Below are 15,242 nucleotides of genomic sequence, written 5' to 3' on the forward strand. Positions count from 1 at the left end.
CTGAACTGCTTGAATTTGTCAGCCAGAGCTTTTTTCAGGCACGAAGGCAGAGAAGTGCTAAAACACTGACAACAAAAACCACATGAAATGAAACATAACTACGTTCACACCTGCTATTGTATAAGCCGACCTGCTTTTTGTGAGCTGGTATGTCTGTGTGTGTGTGTGTGGGGGGGGGGGGGGGGGGGGGTTATTTAAAATTGCTTTAAAAATGTGAAATGTTGTCCACAAATGTTAATAATAATAAACTGCGATAATGTAGTGCAATCCAACCAAACTGTGAATTTAAAACTGAGGTATGTACCGAACCATGAAAAAAAAAAAAAAATAATAATAATAATAATAATAATAAAAATAAAAAATTGAGATATATATATAAAATTCTATGGTTTGCAAATCTTACGGCATATTTTATTTACATCTATTTACATAAGACACATCAAATGTTGACACTGAAGAAATGTACCATTTTTTAGGGGGAAAAAGGAAATTTTGAATTTGATGGCTGCAGCATGTCTCAAAAAAGTTGGGACAGGGAAGCAAACGTTTGGAAAAATTATGATTTTTTTTTATTTAATGCCGTCATCCTCTCTGGGCCAAAACTAATTTCAAATGTACTGAGGCAAATTCTGTTCTGTTTTTGTGTAAAGCCATGGATATCATGTTCTCTGGACTAAGGAGAGGGACCATCTGGCTTGTTATCAGCGCTCAGTTCAAAAAGTCGCATCTCTGATGGTATGGGAATACATTAGTGTCTGTAGAATGGGCAGTTTGCACATTTGGAAAGGGTCCATCAATGGTTAAAGCTATATACAGGCTTTTCTAGATGGAAGCATTTGTCGCTCTAAAGTTTAGAGCGACAAATGCTTTCATCTAGAACACGTTTTTTTTTCAGGAAAGCTCTTGCATATTTGAGCAAGACAATGCATACTGCATCTATTACAATAGCATGATTTTGTATGTGTGCTGAACTGGACTGCCTGCAGTCTAGACTTTTTACCATTTGAAAACATTTGGCTCATCATGAAACGAAAAATACAACAAAGGACACCCAGAACTGTTAAGCAGATACTGTACATATGGAACAACATTCCTTTCCCAAAACTTCAGCAACTGGTCTTCTCAGTTCCTAGATGTAAATGGACATGTTGCTACACAGTGGGAAACATGTCCCAAGAATAGATACAAGTTTTAGCTCAGAGAAGCTCCAGGCTCCCTAGGTAATCGTTCGTTTCTGAGCTCACCTAGCTACAAGGTGTTTTAATCTGAAACTCGCTGGATGCGAGTTTCTTATAAGTTTATGTGGAGATCAGTAGTTAATAAAAGACTTAAATCAGATCATCTGGCACTAACAACCATATGCTACAGTTAGTCAGAGAGATCACATTAATTAACATTAAGATGAGGATGGGTTTCATGGATCTGGTCTTCCAGCATACCTGGCTATATATCCTCGTCACCTCCAGCCAATCGGATGGCAGCTGCACGGCCGAGCAGAAATACCTCCTCAGGTGCGGTTTGGAGTTTGGAAGTTGAGCGGCAAGGGCCAGCAGGAAGTTTGCTGTGATGCGGATGTTCAATTCCTGTCTGGTATAAACAGCCACCTGGTGCAGTAAAATTACAGAACTGAAGTGAAGATGTACAGATTATAACCCCATATAACCAACATAGGAGAATACAATCCAAAACATACCTTGAGCAGGAACTCTGGATCACTAAGGGTGATTTCAGTGCCCACCTCTTGTATACAGCTCCACACAGGAGCACACGTATCCCAGCCTCTTTGGCCAGGAATATATGTTTTTTCTAGCATGGAGGAGCAGACGAACTTCAGCAGCCTATACTGATTTAAAAAACACACAAAAAGACAGTGTGAGGAAAAAAAGTCTTAATTAAGGCTCGCCCCATTTTTAATAACAAGTACACAGTAGAGCATCAACAAGCCAAAAGAAACCATAGACGGAGGTTTCACGTAACACCATGAAAGTCAAAATGTGTTTTTTTTTAAACATTCTCCATCTGAAAGCCGAGACGAACTGATAAATGAATCAAATGTTTAAAACCACCTTTTTTTCCACCAGTAATTCTGCGTCTCTGTCCGAGGTTGAGTCGAACTCTCCAAACCCTTCATCCACTTCGAGCATCTGCTTCTCATCTCCCTCAGACAGCCTCAGATCCAGTACAGGAATCTCAGCTGGGAGCTCACGGTCAATCTGCATCTGTTCCTCATGATCCGAGAACTTTAAGTACAAATATACAGAGAGGCTGCAATTCAGTATATCAAGTGCACACATTAATAATTACTCATTTACACCCGTAATTCAAATTTATAAAATGAAATAAATAAATCAAAGGATAAGAAAGAAAAAGTTAAATAGTATTTTTTTTTATAAAAAAAAAATAACAAATAGAACAAATAAGTCATACATTTGGAGAGTAAAAGAGAATAAAAAAAAAAAAAAAAAAAAAAAAAAAAAACTAGAATGAACAGTATTAAAAATAGAATTATTAAAACTAGACAACACATTTAAAACTATTTTAATAGCAACAATTTCAGTATTTAACTACAATTATTTTTTTTTAGGAGTCTATTATAGTAAAATTTTTTGGTGAAGAATGTTTAAGATTCTTTTTTACCTGTGTATCTTTGCATTTGTATTTCTACACTTTGGCCTCCTTAACACATCCTGCTAAGGTGTGACGTTCCTACTGCCTACTCTGGTTCAATTCATGACCCAGACAGTACAGTTACTCAGAGATTATACATATGGAAGGTCTAACAGGTACTCTAGAGTGCTTTAGCAATATTCCAGGGTACCCCTTAGGGGTAGAGTAGCTGTTGAACTTAATGTTACTTATTTGTTTTGGGAACTGCACACCACACTATATAAGACACAGTAGGTTTTCTGGTGGTAATATTTTGTGTTTTGTCTATTTGTCCTACACTTTTTTTGCCTTTTGCACTTTCTTGTCTTGCACTGTTTGCACCAGGTTGCACACAATGCACTTTATGTGGCAAAGACAATTACTAGTTCTTAGCTCTGTGTTTTCTGTTATGTAGCTTTATGTTGCTTATGTAGCACCAGGGTTCTGGAGGAACGGTGTCTCATTTCACTGTGTACTGATTCAGCTATATATGGTTGAAATGACAATAAAAGCTTCTTGACTTGACTTGGTAGCTTAGTGGTTAACGCATCAGACTTTGGATCCGAAGGTCAAGAGCCCAAATCCCACCCACACCAAACCACCACTCCGTGGTCCCTGAGTAAGGCCCTAAAGTCCACTAGGTGCTCAGTTGTATGAATGAGAAAAATCTAAGTCGCTCTGGATAATGGTGTCTGCCAAGATACCGCAAATGTTTAGTCCAAAACCAGTTTTAATTCTCCATTTAAAATGGAAATGTTTACAGCTGATGAAGGGAAAACGTACCTTATTTAGCTCCTCAATGGATGATTGAAGATCCTCGGTGGAGCACGAGTCATCATCCTCTACTTTAATATCTCCATGTTCCAATTTCTCACTCAGACATTTATGAGCTTCAGCACCAGAAGATGGCACTGTGCTTTGGAGCAAGCAGCTCAGGGGTTGAGACGAGCAGAGGGAGGAGATAGTGAGAGGGTCGTATTTTAGCTGGGGGTTTTCAGTCCTGAGCAGAGGAGAGGACAGCAGGCTGGATGAGATGGACAGCAGAGGAGAGGATGAGGCGGTGGAGGACAGGCTGGAAGGACAGAGAGACGGACATGACGAGGTCAGGTTCGCCCATGAAGGAGGTTGGAGGAGAGATGAAGAGGCCTGCTTCAGGATCCGGTTCTCCAGACTCTGACCAGTGCTGGGTGAGAAAGGCAAAGCCTCCATATCGGGGCCCGAATCGGACTGAAGCGGCATGACGTCCTTCATTTCCGCAGGAGCTCGTTTCTCCTACGAGTTTCTGGAGATTAGAAAGAAAGAGCAAAGATCATTTACTTAGGTGTGTTTGGTTGGAGTGGGTGTGTGTTCTCATTCCATACCATGCAAACCTTTATTAATAGTGCAGTGAAGGAGAGGTGGAGACCTTTGGACTGTAATAAACTGACAGAGCAATTTGCTTAAATGCAAATGTTTGTACTCCCCCACCACCAAAAGGTTTCTGGATTTTGCATAGGGTGGAAATGTACCTGAAGGTTTTAGATTAGCTTAAAGAAAAACAAGAAAACATTCTTTATTTTTTTCTTCATTTTATCCTATGGGTGCACAAAGTTCCACACACCTGATACAAATGTATTGATGCCACCACAAACACTAATTAATATTTTATACCATTTCTAAGACTTTACCATGTTGTTCTTCTCTGCTTTTCACTTCTTTAAGTGTCATATTTTCACTCATTGTCTTTTTCTACAACTTCAATTCCAAAAAAGTTGAGACACTGGGTGAAATAAATACAGGGTAAATAAAAACAGAATGCAGTGGCCTACAGAGATGAAAAATGCAAATCTTATAAACCCTTATTTTATAAAAAAACAAACAAACAAAAAACAAAAAGACATTTTATGGATGAAAGCATTTGTTGCTCTAAAACCTGTATATACCTTTCAACGTTGATGGAGACTTCCCAAAACTGCAAGCTGCCAGTTCTAGGGGCACTAATGCACTCCTATTCCACGAGAGATGCTGCTTTATAAACTGAGCGCTAATAGAAGATCCCACTCCTCTTTAGGCCGGAGGACGTGGTGTTATTGGTTTCCAAAAAGGTTTTCCTTAAGTTTCTTAGTTTCATCATTTTATATGTTTTCTATGTTCTATTGTGAATAAATTATGGGTTTATGAGATTTGTAAATCATTGCATTCTCCTTTTATTTACATTTTACTCAGTTTTCTAACTTTTTTGGAATTAGGGTTGTAGCACTTATGAACTACACATTATTTTTTTGGATATTCAGTCAGTTCCTTCAAATAGGATTCGACAAACAAAAAATACGACAGTATAAACATTTTACAATGAAGAGGTTGTAAAAAAAAATAAAAAAGAAAGAAAATTTAAAAAAGACAATTTAGTCTGTTTGAAAGCTTTAAAGACTGGATTTCTTTCTGAAAATGACAATATAATATTTTAGAAAATTACTTTGACTTAATACATAATCAAGAAGTATATATTTTCCACAATCAAGGCACAATCAAGGCACAATTAAGGGTTATATGTCTTGCTCAAAACAACATTGATGTCTCTGGGAGTGCTGGAGTTCAATAGATCATCACAACAAAACCATAATGAATGAACGATTGGCTCAAATCAACAGTCATACCATCCTTTTATCAACAGACACTAATCTCTGGGTGTGTTTGTTTTCCATGGTGTTGCATAGATCTGGCTCTTCCAGTCTACTGTGCAAGCAAACACTGACATGTTTAGCAATCTACACAAGTGAACCAACCATTCTAATCACTTTTTGTTGAATTTCTCTCTCTACAATTTTTTTTTATATTGAATTTGGCCAATTTCTTCTTTTGCTTTCTTCCCCTGTATGCTGTTTCTTATCTGGTGGTAATAAACCTCTTGGCCTGATATACAGTTTGTTTGAACCCATATAATGGATGATGACTGATTTGTTGACTTTTCAGTTCAATGATCAGAATGAACGAATCGGTTTTTAAAATCAGACGCTACAGCAAACAAATTGAACGTTTAATCAAAGACAGTCTCTCTACAGTTTATTCATTGAAACATTTGGTTTTAAGACGAATAAAAAATAAAAAAGGGTTTTAAACCATAAACAGTCTGAATACTCGATTCTGATTGGCTGGAATGGTAGGATTTAGTTTAAATCAGTGTTGTAAATTATTGTGCTATTTATTTATATCCAGTTTCATTTGGAATTAAAAAGCTTTTGTAGACATTTGCTAATTAACTTTTTGAGTTTAATGGAGAAGTTTTGCATGGGGTTTAACTCAATATATGGAGAAAGGTTTGTGGACACTTTTTTGCTGTTATTAGAACCTCCACTCTTTCAAGCAGAAGTTCCACTAGATGAGAGCTGTGGAGATTTTTTGCTCATTCAACCACAAGGGTGTTAGTAAAGACAGGTACTGATGTAGGTAAAGTGAGGAGGTCTGGGGTGCAGTCAGCGTTCACATTTATCCCAAATGTGATCAATAAGGTTAAGGTCAGAGATTTATAGCAGATCTTCCACCCATATAGTATATGTACTTCCAACCCATGTGCAGTATATATTCATAGAGCTGAATTTGTGCACATGAACATTGTTATGCTGGAACAGGTTTGGGTCTCCTAGTTCAAGTGAAGCAAAAATGTCATGCTACCATCCATAGCCATAACCATAACCATCCAAAGACGTCCTATACAATTGTGTGCCTCTGTTTTTTGTGGAAACAGTTTGAGAAAGAACCACATAGATATGGAAAGTTTGATAAATGGGTTGGGGCACAAGATGAATTTGATGATGTGGAGAAGAAAATGTAAAGTATATATGTGTGTGTGTGTGTGTGTGTGTGTGTGTGTATAAAATGCCACCAGGAGTTAATATCAACAACGTTAGTGTTAGTAGAGATGCTAGAAAAGCACATAAAATTCTTACTCAAACACACCTGCATACACTCTCTCATTTTCTTTCTTCAATAATTATCTAATAAAAACCATTCGAATTATTGTAATCTTACAGCAGTAAGTGGTAAAACAGTAATGAAGTAAATGTAAGTTGTTACTGTAGTTAAGTTTATCCTTTTTATTTATGAGAGGATAAAAATTTAACCGGTCAAACACGCAGCAAGCCACCAATCAGGGTAGAGCGTGCACTCTGTTTTAAAACTGTTTCAATTGCTACTTAGCAGGCTATAGGTTTTTTGTTTTTTTTTCTTCTCATTTGATGAGTCGCATCAATTATTTCTCCTTTTCTCATTTAAATACTTTTAATTACTTTTATTTCTTATTTAAATACTATTTTACTTACATGTTCTATTTATTTCATTTTATTTAATCAATGGAATTTGTGCCAATTAAATCTCAATTTAAACTTAATCTAATCAATTAAAGTGCATTGCATTGATTTGATGTAATCTTAGATTTTCTTTTACAATATTATAAAATATTATTGTATATATTATTTATTTTTTAAATTGTTTTTAAAAATGGAAAAACTGTAAACTGTTAGGATGTAATATTCAAGATATTATGAAGGAGCACAAAGAAACAGGTAATGTTTGGGACCCATATTCCTAAGGAAACTTAATGCAGCAGATGAAAGACACATTATGATTACTATGATCAGTTACTGATCCCGAGCCCGGATAAATGGGGAGGGTTGTGTTATGAAGGGCATCCAGCGTAAAACATGTGCCAAATCAAATATGCGGATCAGGAATCAGAATTTCATCCCGGATCGGTCGAGGACCGGGTTACCAACGACCGCCACAGGTATCGTTAGCCAACAGGGTACCGGTGGAAATTGGGCTACTGTTGGCCGAAGGAGGAGAAGGAGAGGAGGAAGACGTCTACAGAGAGGGCAGGGAAAGGAGAAGTGTAGGAGAGTAGAGGTTCGGGTTGGTACTTTAAATGTTGGTACTATGACGGGTAAAGGGAGAGAGGTAGCTGATATGATGGAGAGGAGAAAGGTAGATATGTTGTGTGTTCAGGAGACCAAGTGGAAAGAGAGTAATGCCAGGAAAATTGGAGGTGTTTAAACTGTTTTATCATGGTGTGGATGGAAAGAGAAATGATGTAGGGGTGATTCTGAAGGAAGAGTACAGTAAGAGTGTAGTGGAGGTGAAGAGAGTTTCTGAAAGTTGAAGGGGTGATGATAAATGTCATTAGTGCTTATGCTCCACAAGTGGATTATGAAGTGAAGAAAAGAGTGCAGGCAGGGTGGAGTGGGTGGAGAAGAGTGATAGCAGGAGTGATTTGTGATAGAAGAGTGTAAGTGTGATCTGTGAGAGTGAAAAGAAAAGTTTATAGGACTGTGGTAAGACCTGAGATGTTGTATGGTTTGGAGACAGTGGCATTGAGTAAAAGACAGGAGGTGGAGCTGGAGGTAGCAGAGCTGAAGATGTTAAGATTTTCATTGGGAGTGACGACGATGGACAGGATTAGAAACGAGTTTAGCAGAGGGACCGCGCATGTAGGACATTTTGGAGGGACATGGGGTATATCAGTAGGAGAATGCTGAGGATGAAGCCACCAGGCAGGAAGAAAATATGAAGCCCAAGGAGGAGGTTTATGGAAGTGGTGAGGGAAGACATGCAGGTTGTTGGTTTAAAAAAGGCAGATGTAGAGGACAGGGGGGTATGGAGACGGATGATCCGCGACCCCTAATAGGAGCAGCTGGAAGACGAAGAAGAAAAAGACTTATCAGGAAGAGTTTAAGAAGAATTTAAGTCTTTTAAGAAGATGTATTCTCGTGTATGAGATATCTGTAAAAAATCTTTAACTGAAATAAATTCAAGTGAAAATGGATCTGTTTCTGTCTCCAACCTTTTATAGTGGCCTTTTAATTATAGCCTGATGACTATTTCCATTTGGCAGGCAAGTAAATAATAAACACCATGGAGGAAACTAGAAAATGCATAAAACACGTGCAGTTTCTGGAAATGAACAAAACATAATAAAGATAATAATCAAACACTTACTAACCTGTTCAAGTGCTGTTCTTAACAATCTAACCTGTGTTCAATGTGATGTCTTCAACATTTCCAAATCCTTATTTCCTGAAAGTGCAGAAGCAAACCACGCCCACTTTTACCGTAATGTACAATAAATACGACCACTTAAAAAACGACACCAGGAAAAGTCAGTCAGTCTGATTGCGGAAAAAATTAAAAGACTGCTTCTATATTCGAACGTTAATTACCCAACCAGTAGAGGGCACTATTTTCTGCAGGTCACCATAGTAATTAAAACATAGTAATATACGCACGCGATTAAACGGAAGACGGAAGGCCATGCATTTTATATATATATACAAATATTTTTTTTACAACTTAATTTTGCACTTTTTTATATTTCTATATTTTGTATATTAATATTATTTCAATGTATTTTTCTAAGGGATGGGTCATTTAGAAAAGGAAATTATTTTTGTTATGTATTTTGTTATTATTCACTCAGCCATATGTTGTTTCAAATCTGTATGATTTGTTTTTAATAAGGAGAAGTTAGTTTTAGCCACTAATCAGAAATTGGGTCTTTGGACATTTGTTTACATGTAAACATCTGCTTGTCATTATAGTTAATAAACTCAATGCATTAATCGTACATTAATTTCCCTTAAGAAATGGTAAATTGAGAAATTGTGTAAAATCTGTTAGCCTGGATTAATAATCTGGCCTCCTGGTATGAAGAAGAAAAAATGTTGCTCTCATCAATATAAAAACTGGCCATCCTTGGTATGGGATGTTCCTGGTTGCAGTAGCATTAGATTTTCTCTTCACTTGAACTAGGAGACCCTAATCTGTTCCATCTTGATGATGCTCCTGTGCACAACGTCACCTTACATGAGTTGGAAGATGTGGAAGATCTTGAGTGGCCACTGAACACTTTTGGGATGAATTGTAAAGCTGACTTCACCTCAGACGTCCTCAATTCATCTACATCCGTTCCTGCTTTACCAACAACTTCTTCTGAGGTTCATCTGCCTCTCTGCTGCAACTAACATGGCGTTCAAAGTAACAGATTTGACATTATACTTTTTTTTCATTGCATTATTATTATATTTTTTTAATTAAACCATATACACACTGTATGGACAACATTTTGGACACCTGTGCATCTGATTAGTGTTTTTCTGAACACCCTATTCCACATTTAGTCCCTATTTTTACTGTAATAATACCCTCCACTCCTCTGGGAAGATGTTCCACTTAGATTTCATAGAGATTTGTGTGAGATTCATTCATCCACACGTGTGTTAGTAAATTCAGGTACTCGTGTAGGTGAGGTGAAAAGGTCTGGGGTGCAGTCAGATTTATACAGCAGGCCACTCAAGATCTTCCAACCCATCTAAAGCATATCTATATAGAGCTATGCACAGGAGTATCTTCATGCTGGAACAGGTTTCCTTGCTTAAGTAAATAGAATGTTGCAAAGACAATTGTGGAAGACCAACACATGGCTGGAGAAGTTTGGTGTGGTCTGGATTGAGGTGCTCGTATTTATTGTACATTACGGTAAAAGTGGGCGTGGTTTGCTTCTGCACTTTCAGGAAATAAGGATTTGGAAATGTTGAAGACATCACATTGAACACAGGTTACATTGTTAAGAACAGCACTTGAACAGATTGGTGAGTGTTTTATTATTATGTTTATTATGTTTTGTTCTCATTTCTAGAAACTGTACGTGTTTGTGCATTTTCTAGTTTCCTCCATTTTGTTGTATTATTTACTTGCCTGCCAAATGGAAATAGATTTTCTCCAGCTGGGATCATGAGATCAGGAGGTGAAGATGTGGTGATTGTGCACTGTTAGTATTTACACACCAGTTTGCTAAATGTCTTTATTCTATTTTTATTTATAAACAACTTTCTGTATACTGCCCCGTGTGATGACGTCACCAGGCTATAATTAAAAGGCCACTATAAAAGGTTGGAGACAGAAACAGATCCATTTTCACTTGAATTCATTTTAATTAAATATTTTTTTTTACACATCTCATACACGAGAATAAATCTTAAAGACTTAAATCATATTACATAGTGTTGGTACTTCTTTTTTTTCCCTTTCGGCTGCTACCTCTAGGGGTCGCCAAAAGCAGATAATTCGTCTCCATACCACCCTGTCCTCTACAACTGTCTCTTTCAAACCAACTACCTGCATGTCTTCCCTCACCACATCCATAAACCTTTTCCTTGACCTTCCTCTTCCTTTCTGGTGGCTCCATCCTCAGCATTCGTCTACCGAAATATACCCCATGTCCCTCCTCTGCACATGTTCAAACCATCTCAAACACCTCCCTCACCTTGTCTCCAAAACGTCCTACATGCGCTGTAGTTGAGTAAAAGTAGAAGTGTCCCTTTAAACTTTCACTTCAGTAAAAGTACACAAAGTATTTGCCTTCAAATGTACTTAAGTATCCAAAGTACTATGATTTATTATGACTATAATTTGCTTATTCAACTCAGTTTATGTGAAAAGACTCAAATGTGACTCTCAGCAGTCACATTTTAAAAATCCTTTTTAATAGTTTGTACAGAATCTGCATGTTCTTGCTTCATTCCAGCTGATTGTTCAATTTGTTTGCCGCAGGGTTTGATTTGTAAAAATATTAAAAAATTAAAAAATAAAATAAAAAAAGATTTTCATTTTAATAATTCAACTGAAAAGTCAGTAAATCAATAATAATTCATTATATGAGTTTCAATGTATATCAAGTCGGTAAGCTTCATTTCCAACAGATATGAAACAACATACAGTGGAAAAGAGAAAACTGGATAAATGTGAGAGAAATTCTACAAAAAGGGATTAGAATGAATGATTTGTGCAGATCGTTAAACATTTCAGCTTTTGCTTGTACAGTAGACTGGAAAAGGCAGAGTTGTGCAACGCTACAGAAAAAAAAACCACACGCTGAGATCAGTGTCTGGTGATAAAAAGGATGGCATGATCATTGATTTGAGCCAATCGTTCATTCATTATGGTTTTGTTGTGATAATCTATCGAACCCCAGCACTCTCAAAGACATCAGAGGTGTTTTGAAGACATTTAACTCTTAATTGTACCTCTGAATGGATTCTTTGTTGGGATAATTAATTACAATTATTTACTGCTCGATTGGGTGTTAAGCAAAAGCAATTTTCTATATATTTTTTATAATCTCTTCATCGTAAAATGTTTATAGAACCATATTTTAATTTTGTCTAATCTTACACTATATGGTAAAAGTATTGGGACACCTGACATTTCCTGCCGTATGTGGTTCTTCTCCAAACCGTTACCACAAATGTATAGCATAAAGTCTTTGGATGCGGTATAATAACATTTTGTGTTTACTTGAACACCCAAACCTGTGCACAAATCGAGCTCCATAAAGTTATTATTTACATGCTTTGGAAAGGAAGATCTTAAATGGCCTGCTATAGAGCTCTGATATCATCCTTACTGAACACTTTTGGAATGAATTGGAATGCTGACTGCACCCCAGGTCTCCTCACCTCACCTACATCAGTACCTGACTTTACTAGCACCCTTATGGCTGATGAGCACAAATCTCCACAAGCACACTCCAAAATCTAGTGGAACATCTTCCCATAAGAGTGGAGGGAATCATAAGAGCAAATTGGGACTAAATGCGGAATGCAATTAAATGAAGAAAAAGGAATGAATTTCATTTGTTCATTTCATTTCATTTTTTTTCTATTGTTTTTTAACATAAATCTTAATCGTCCAGGTGCATTTTCCCCTTATGTGAAGCCCAGAAATCTTTGTGGTGTTTGTTGTGGTGGTTTGGGAGTACAAACATTTGCATTTGACCAAATTGCTCTGTCCAAAGGTCTCCACACCTAAGTAAATTATCTTTGCTCTTTCTTTCTAATCTCCAGAAACCCGTAGGAGAAATAGCTCCTGCGGAAATGAAGGACGTCACGCCGCTTCAGTCCGATTCGGGCCCCGATATGGAGGCTTTGCCTTTCTTACCCAGCACTGGTCAGAGTCTGGAGAACCGGATCCTGAAGCAGGCCTCTTCATCTCTCCTCCAACCTCCTTCATGGGTGAACCTGACCTCGTCATGTTCGGCTCTCTGTCCTTCCAGCCTGTCCTCCACCGCCTCATCCTCTCCTCTGCTGTCCATCTCATCCAGCCTGCTGTCCTCTCCTCTGCTCAGGACCGAAAACCCTCATCTAAAGTACGATCCTCCCACTATCTCCTCTCTCTGCTCGTCTCAACCCCTGAGCTACTTGCTCCAAAGCACAGTGCCATCTTCTGGTGCTGAAGCTCATAAATGTCTGAGTGAGAAATTGGAACACGGAGGTATTATAGTAGAGGATGATGACTCGTGCTTCACTGACGATCTTCCATCATCCATCGAGGAGCTAAATGAGGTACGTTTTAGGATTTGAACTCATGACCCTTCGGAGCTTAAACACTGAGCTACCACTTCCCAAGAAAAGGAAAAAAGCATTCTATCTGAATAAATTTAAACATATAGGGAGATGTAAAGCAAATATAAGTCTGTTTGAGTGCCGATATATTGGCTTCAAAATAAATAAGCCACTCTTGAATAACTGTTAGTTCCCTTATATTAATTAATCTCTACAGAGTAACATAAGGTAACATGTTTTTCAGTAGTAGCAATGCATTGCTTCAGAGTATTGTGAAGTCACACTTGAGTAATAAGTTGCACTGTAATTCCATTAAATCTCTCTGGAGTCATGACAGACACTCTGAAGTACCAATGAAGTTCCCATGGAGTAACAAGTTCATGTGAAGTAATAATAATTTAATAAACCGCCCATTGAGTCAGATATACATATACAGAATTTGCCAGAAGCCCTCATCCAAAACGACTTACAATTATCTCAGCATGTGAGGGTTCAGGGCCTTGTTTAAGGGCCCAGCAGTGTGGCTGCTTAGTGGTGGGATTAGAACTCATGACTTTCTGAGAAGAAGTCCAACATCTTAACCCCCTGAGCTACCCTTTCCCCTAAATAGTGCCACTCCAGAGCACTATTTACCCTCTCGATTTGATGAGTATTTATAATCGTGTGCACTGGATCGAACAAAAATATACAGTCATGTGACCTGTAATAATTATACACTGAGTTGCTGCTGCTCTGTATATTTGTATTTAAAGTTCTCGGATCACGAGGAACAGATGCAGATTGACGGTGAGCTCCCAGCTGAGATTCCTGTACTGGATCTGAGGCTGTCTGAGGAAGAGGAGAAGCAGATGCTCGACGTGGATGAAGGGTTTGGAGAGTTCAACTCAACCTCGGACAGAGACGCAGAATTGCTAGCGGAAAAGAAGGTGGGGTTTCAGATGTAAAACGTTAAAAGAAGCTATTTTGACTTTCATATCATTATGCAAAACCTTCGTCCATGTTTTTATTTTTTTTTGGCTTGATGATGGTCTACTGCGCACATCTTATTGAAAATGGGACAAGTTTTAAATCAGACTTCTCTCACACTGTCTTTTTGTTTTCTTTAATCAGTATACGCTGCTGAAGTTCGTCTGCTCCTCCCTGTTACATAAGAAATATTTACCAGGCCAGTCGGGCTGGGATACCAGTGTTCATTTATGGACCTCTATACAAGACCTGGGCACTGACATCACCCTCAGTGATCCTGAGTTCCTGCTTAAGGTATACTTCAGATGCATGTTTATGGTATGATATAGTGCGTGGGGTCCATGATGTGCCTATAGGGGGCACATAGCTTCAGATCGTATTCTCCTCTTTCGGTTATATGGGGTTATAATTTGTACATCTTCACTTCACTTCTGTAATTTTACTACACCAGGTGGCTGTTTATACCAGACAGGATTTGAACATCCGCATCACAGCAAACTTCCTGCTGGCCCTCGCCGCTTACCTTCCAAACTCCAAACCGCACCTGAGGAGGTATTTCTGCTCGGCCGTGCAGCTGCCATCCGATTGGCTGGAGGTGACAAGGGTATACAGTCAGGTATGCTGGAAGACCTTCATTAGAGAATGAATACATCATTTTTTTTTTTTCGTGAAAAGCATAGAGAGAAACCAAATCCAGGTGGGCTGATTTAAGTCTTTCAAAATCTACTGATCTTCACATAAAACACCTTGATTAGTGAGATCAGAAATGAATGATTACCCAGGGAAACATGGAGCTTCCTCAAGGAAACTTGCTGCCATAATTGTTCACGCACTCAATGAAAATGCTAATCAGCTTACAACTCTGGTTAAAGTCTTTGGACTGAGGGAGGAAACCGGAGAACATTCAAACCATGCACACAAACTGCAAAAAGTGGGGTGTGAGGAAAACATCCTAACCTCAAAGCCTTAGTTCCCCCTCCAAACATTTTAGCATTTACAACTCAGTTAAATATAAATTACTGTTATTATAAGCACAAAGAAACTGAAACTGGTGAAATCTGACCTTAAATTTAAAGTTAAAATCTATTTGGTTGCTACTAATATTTTCACTATATCGATTAATATATTAACACTCCATCATAGTACAGTAAAGAATTCCTATAGTTCACTGTGCCATGCAGTACACTGCTATTATGTAGGATACTAAATTAGTGTAATATGGTACACAACAATACTATAATCTTTAGTATAGTAACAGTA

At 37.9% G+C, this 15,242-nt stretch overlaps 2 protein-coding genes across 2 annotated transcripts in view; one reads left to right on the forward strand and one right to left on the reverse strand.

Moving 5' to 3' along the window:
• The window catches only part of LOC310729516 (telomerase protein component 1-like), a 56,240-nt gene extending 47,523 nt beyond the window's left edge, over nucleotides 1-8,717 (reverse strand). The window contains exons 1-6 of the mRNA XM_083547722.1: nucleotides 8,621-8,717; nucleotides 3,430-3,928; nucleotides 2,067-2,240; nucleotides 1,694-1,843; nucleotides 1,440-1,604; nucleotides 1-65 (exon numbers count right to left, since the gene is read on the reverse strand). The exon at nucleotides 1-65 is cut by the window's left edge and continues 67 nt beyond it. Of these exons, the coding sequence (XP_083403848.1) occupies nucleotides 1-65; nucleotides 1,440-1,604; nucleotides 1,694-1,843; nucleotides 2,067-2,240; nucleotides 3,430-3,897 (1,022 nt within the window). The 5' untranslated portion in view covers nucleotides 3,898-3,928; nucleotides 8,621-8,717. The remainder of the gene's footprint in view (nucleotides 66-1,439; nucleotides 1,605-1,693; nucleotides 1,844-2,066; nucleotides 2,241-3,429; nucleotides 3,929-8,620) is intronic.
• A 1,477-nt stretch (nucleotides 8,718-10,194) lies between these two features.
• Nucleotides 10,195-15,242, forward strand: part of LOC310729515 (telomerase protein component 1-like) — a 50,641-nt gene continuing 45,593 nt past the window's right edge. The window contains exons 1-5 of the mRNA XM_083547721.1: nucleotides 10,195-10,269; nucleotides 12,485-13,016; nucleotides 13,769-13,942; nucleotides 14,127-14,276; nucleotides 14,434-14,598. Of these exons, the coding sequence (XP_083403847.1) occupies nucleotides 12,549-13,016; nucleotides 13,769-13,942; nucleotides 14,127-14,276; nucleotides 14,434-14,598 (957 nt within the window). The 5' untranslated portion in view covers nucleotides 10,195-10,269; nucleotides 12,485-12,548. The remainder of the gene's footprint in view (nucleotides 10,270-12,484; nucleotides 13,017-13,768; nucleotides 13,943-14,126; nucleotides 14,277-14,433; nucleotides 14,599-15,242) is intronic.

This window comes from Silurus aristotelis (genome assembly GCF_946808225.1).
Source record: "Silurus aristotelis genome assembly, chromosome: 8".
Taxonomy (NCBI): Eukaryota; Metazoa; Chordata; class Actinopteri; order Siluriformes; family Siluridae; genus Silurus; species Silurus aristotelis.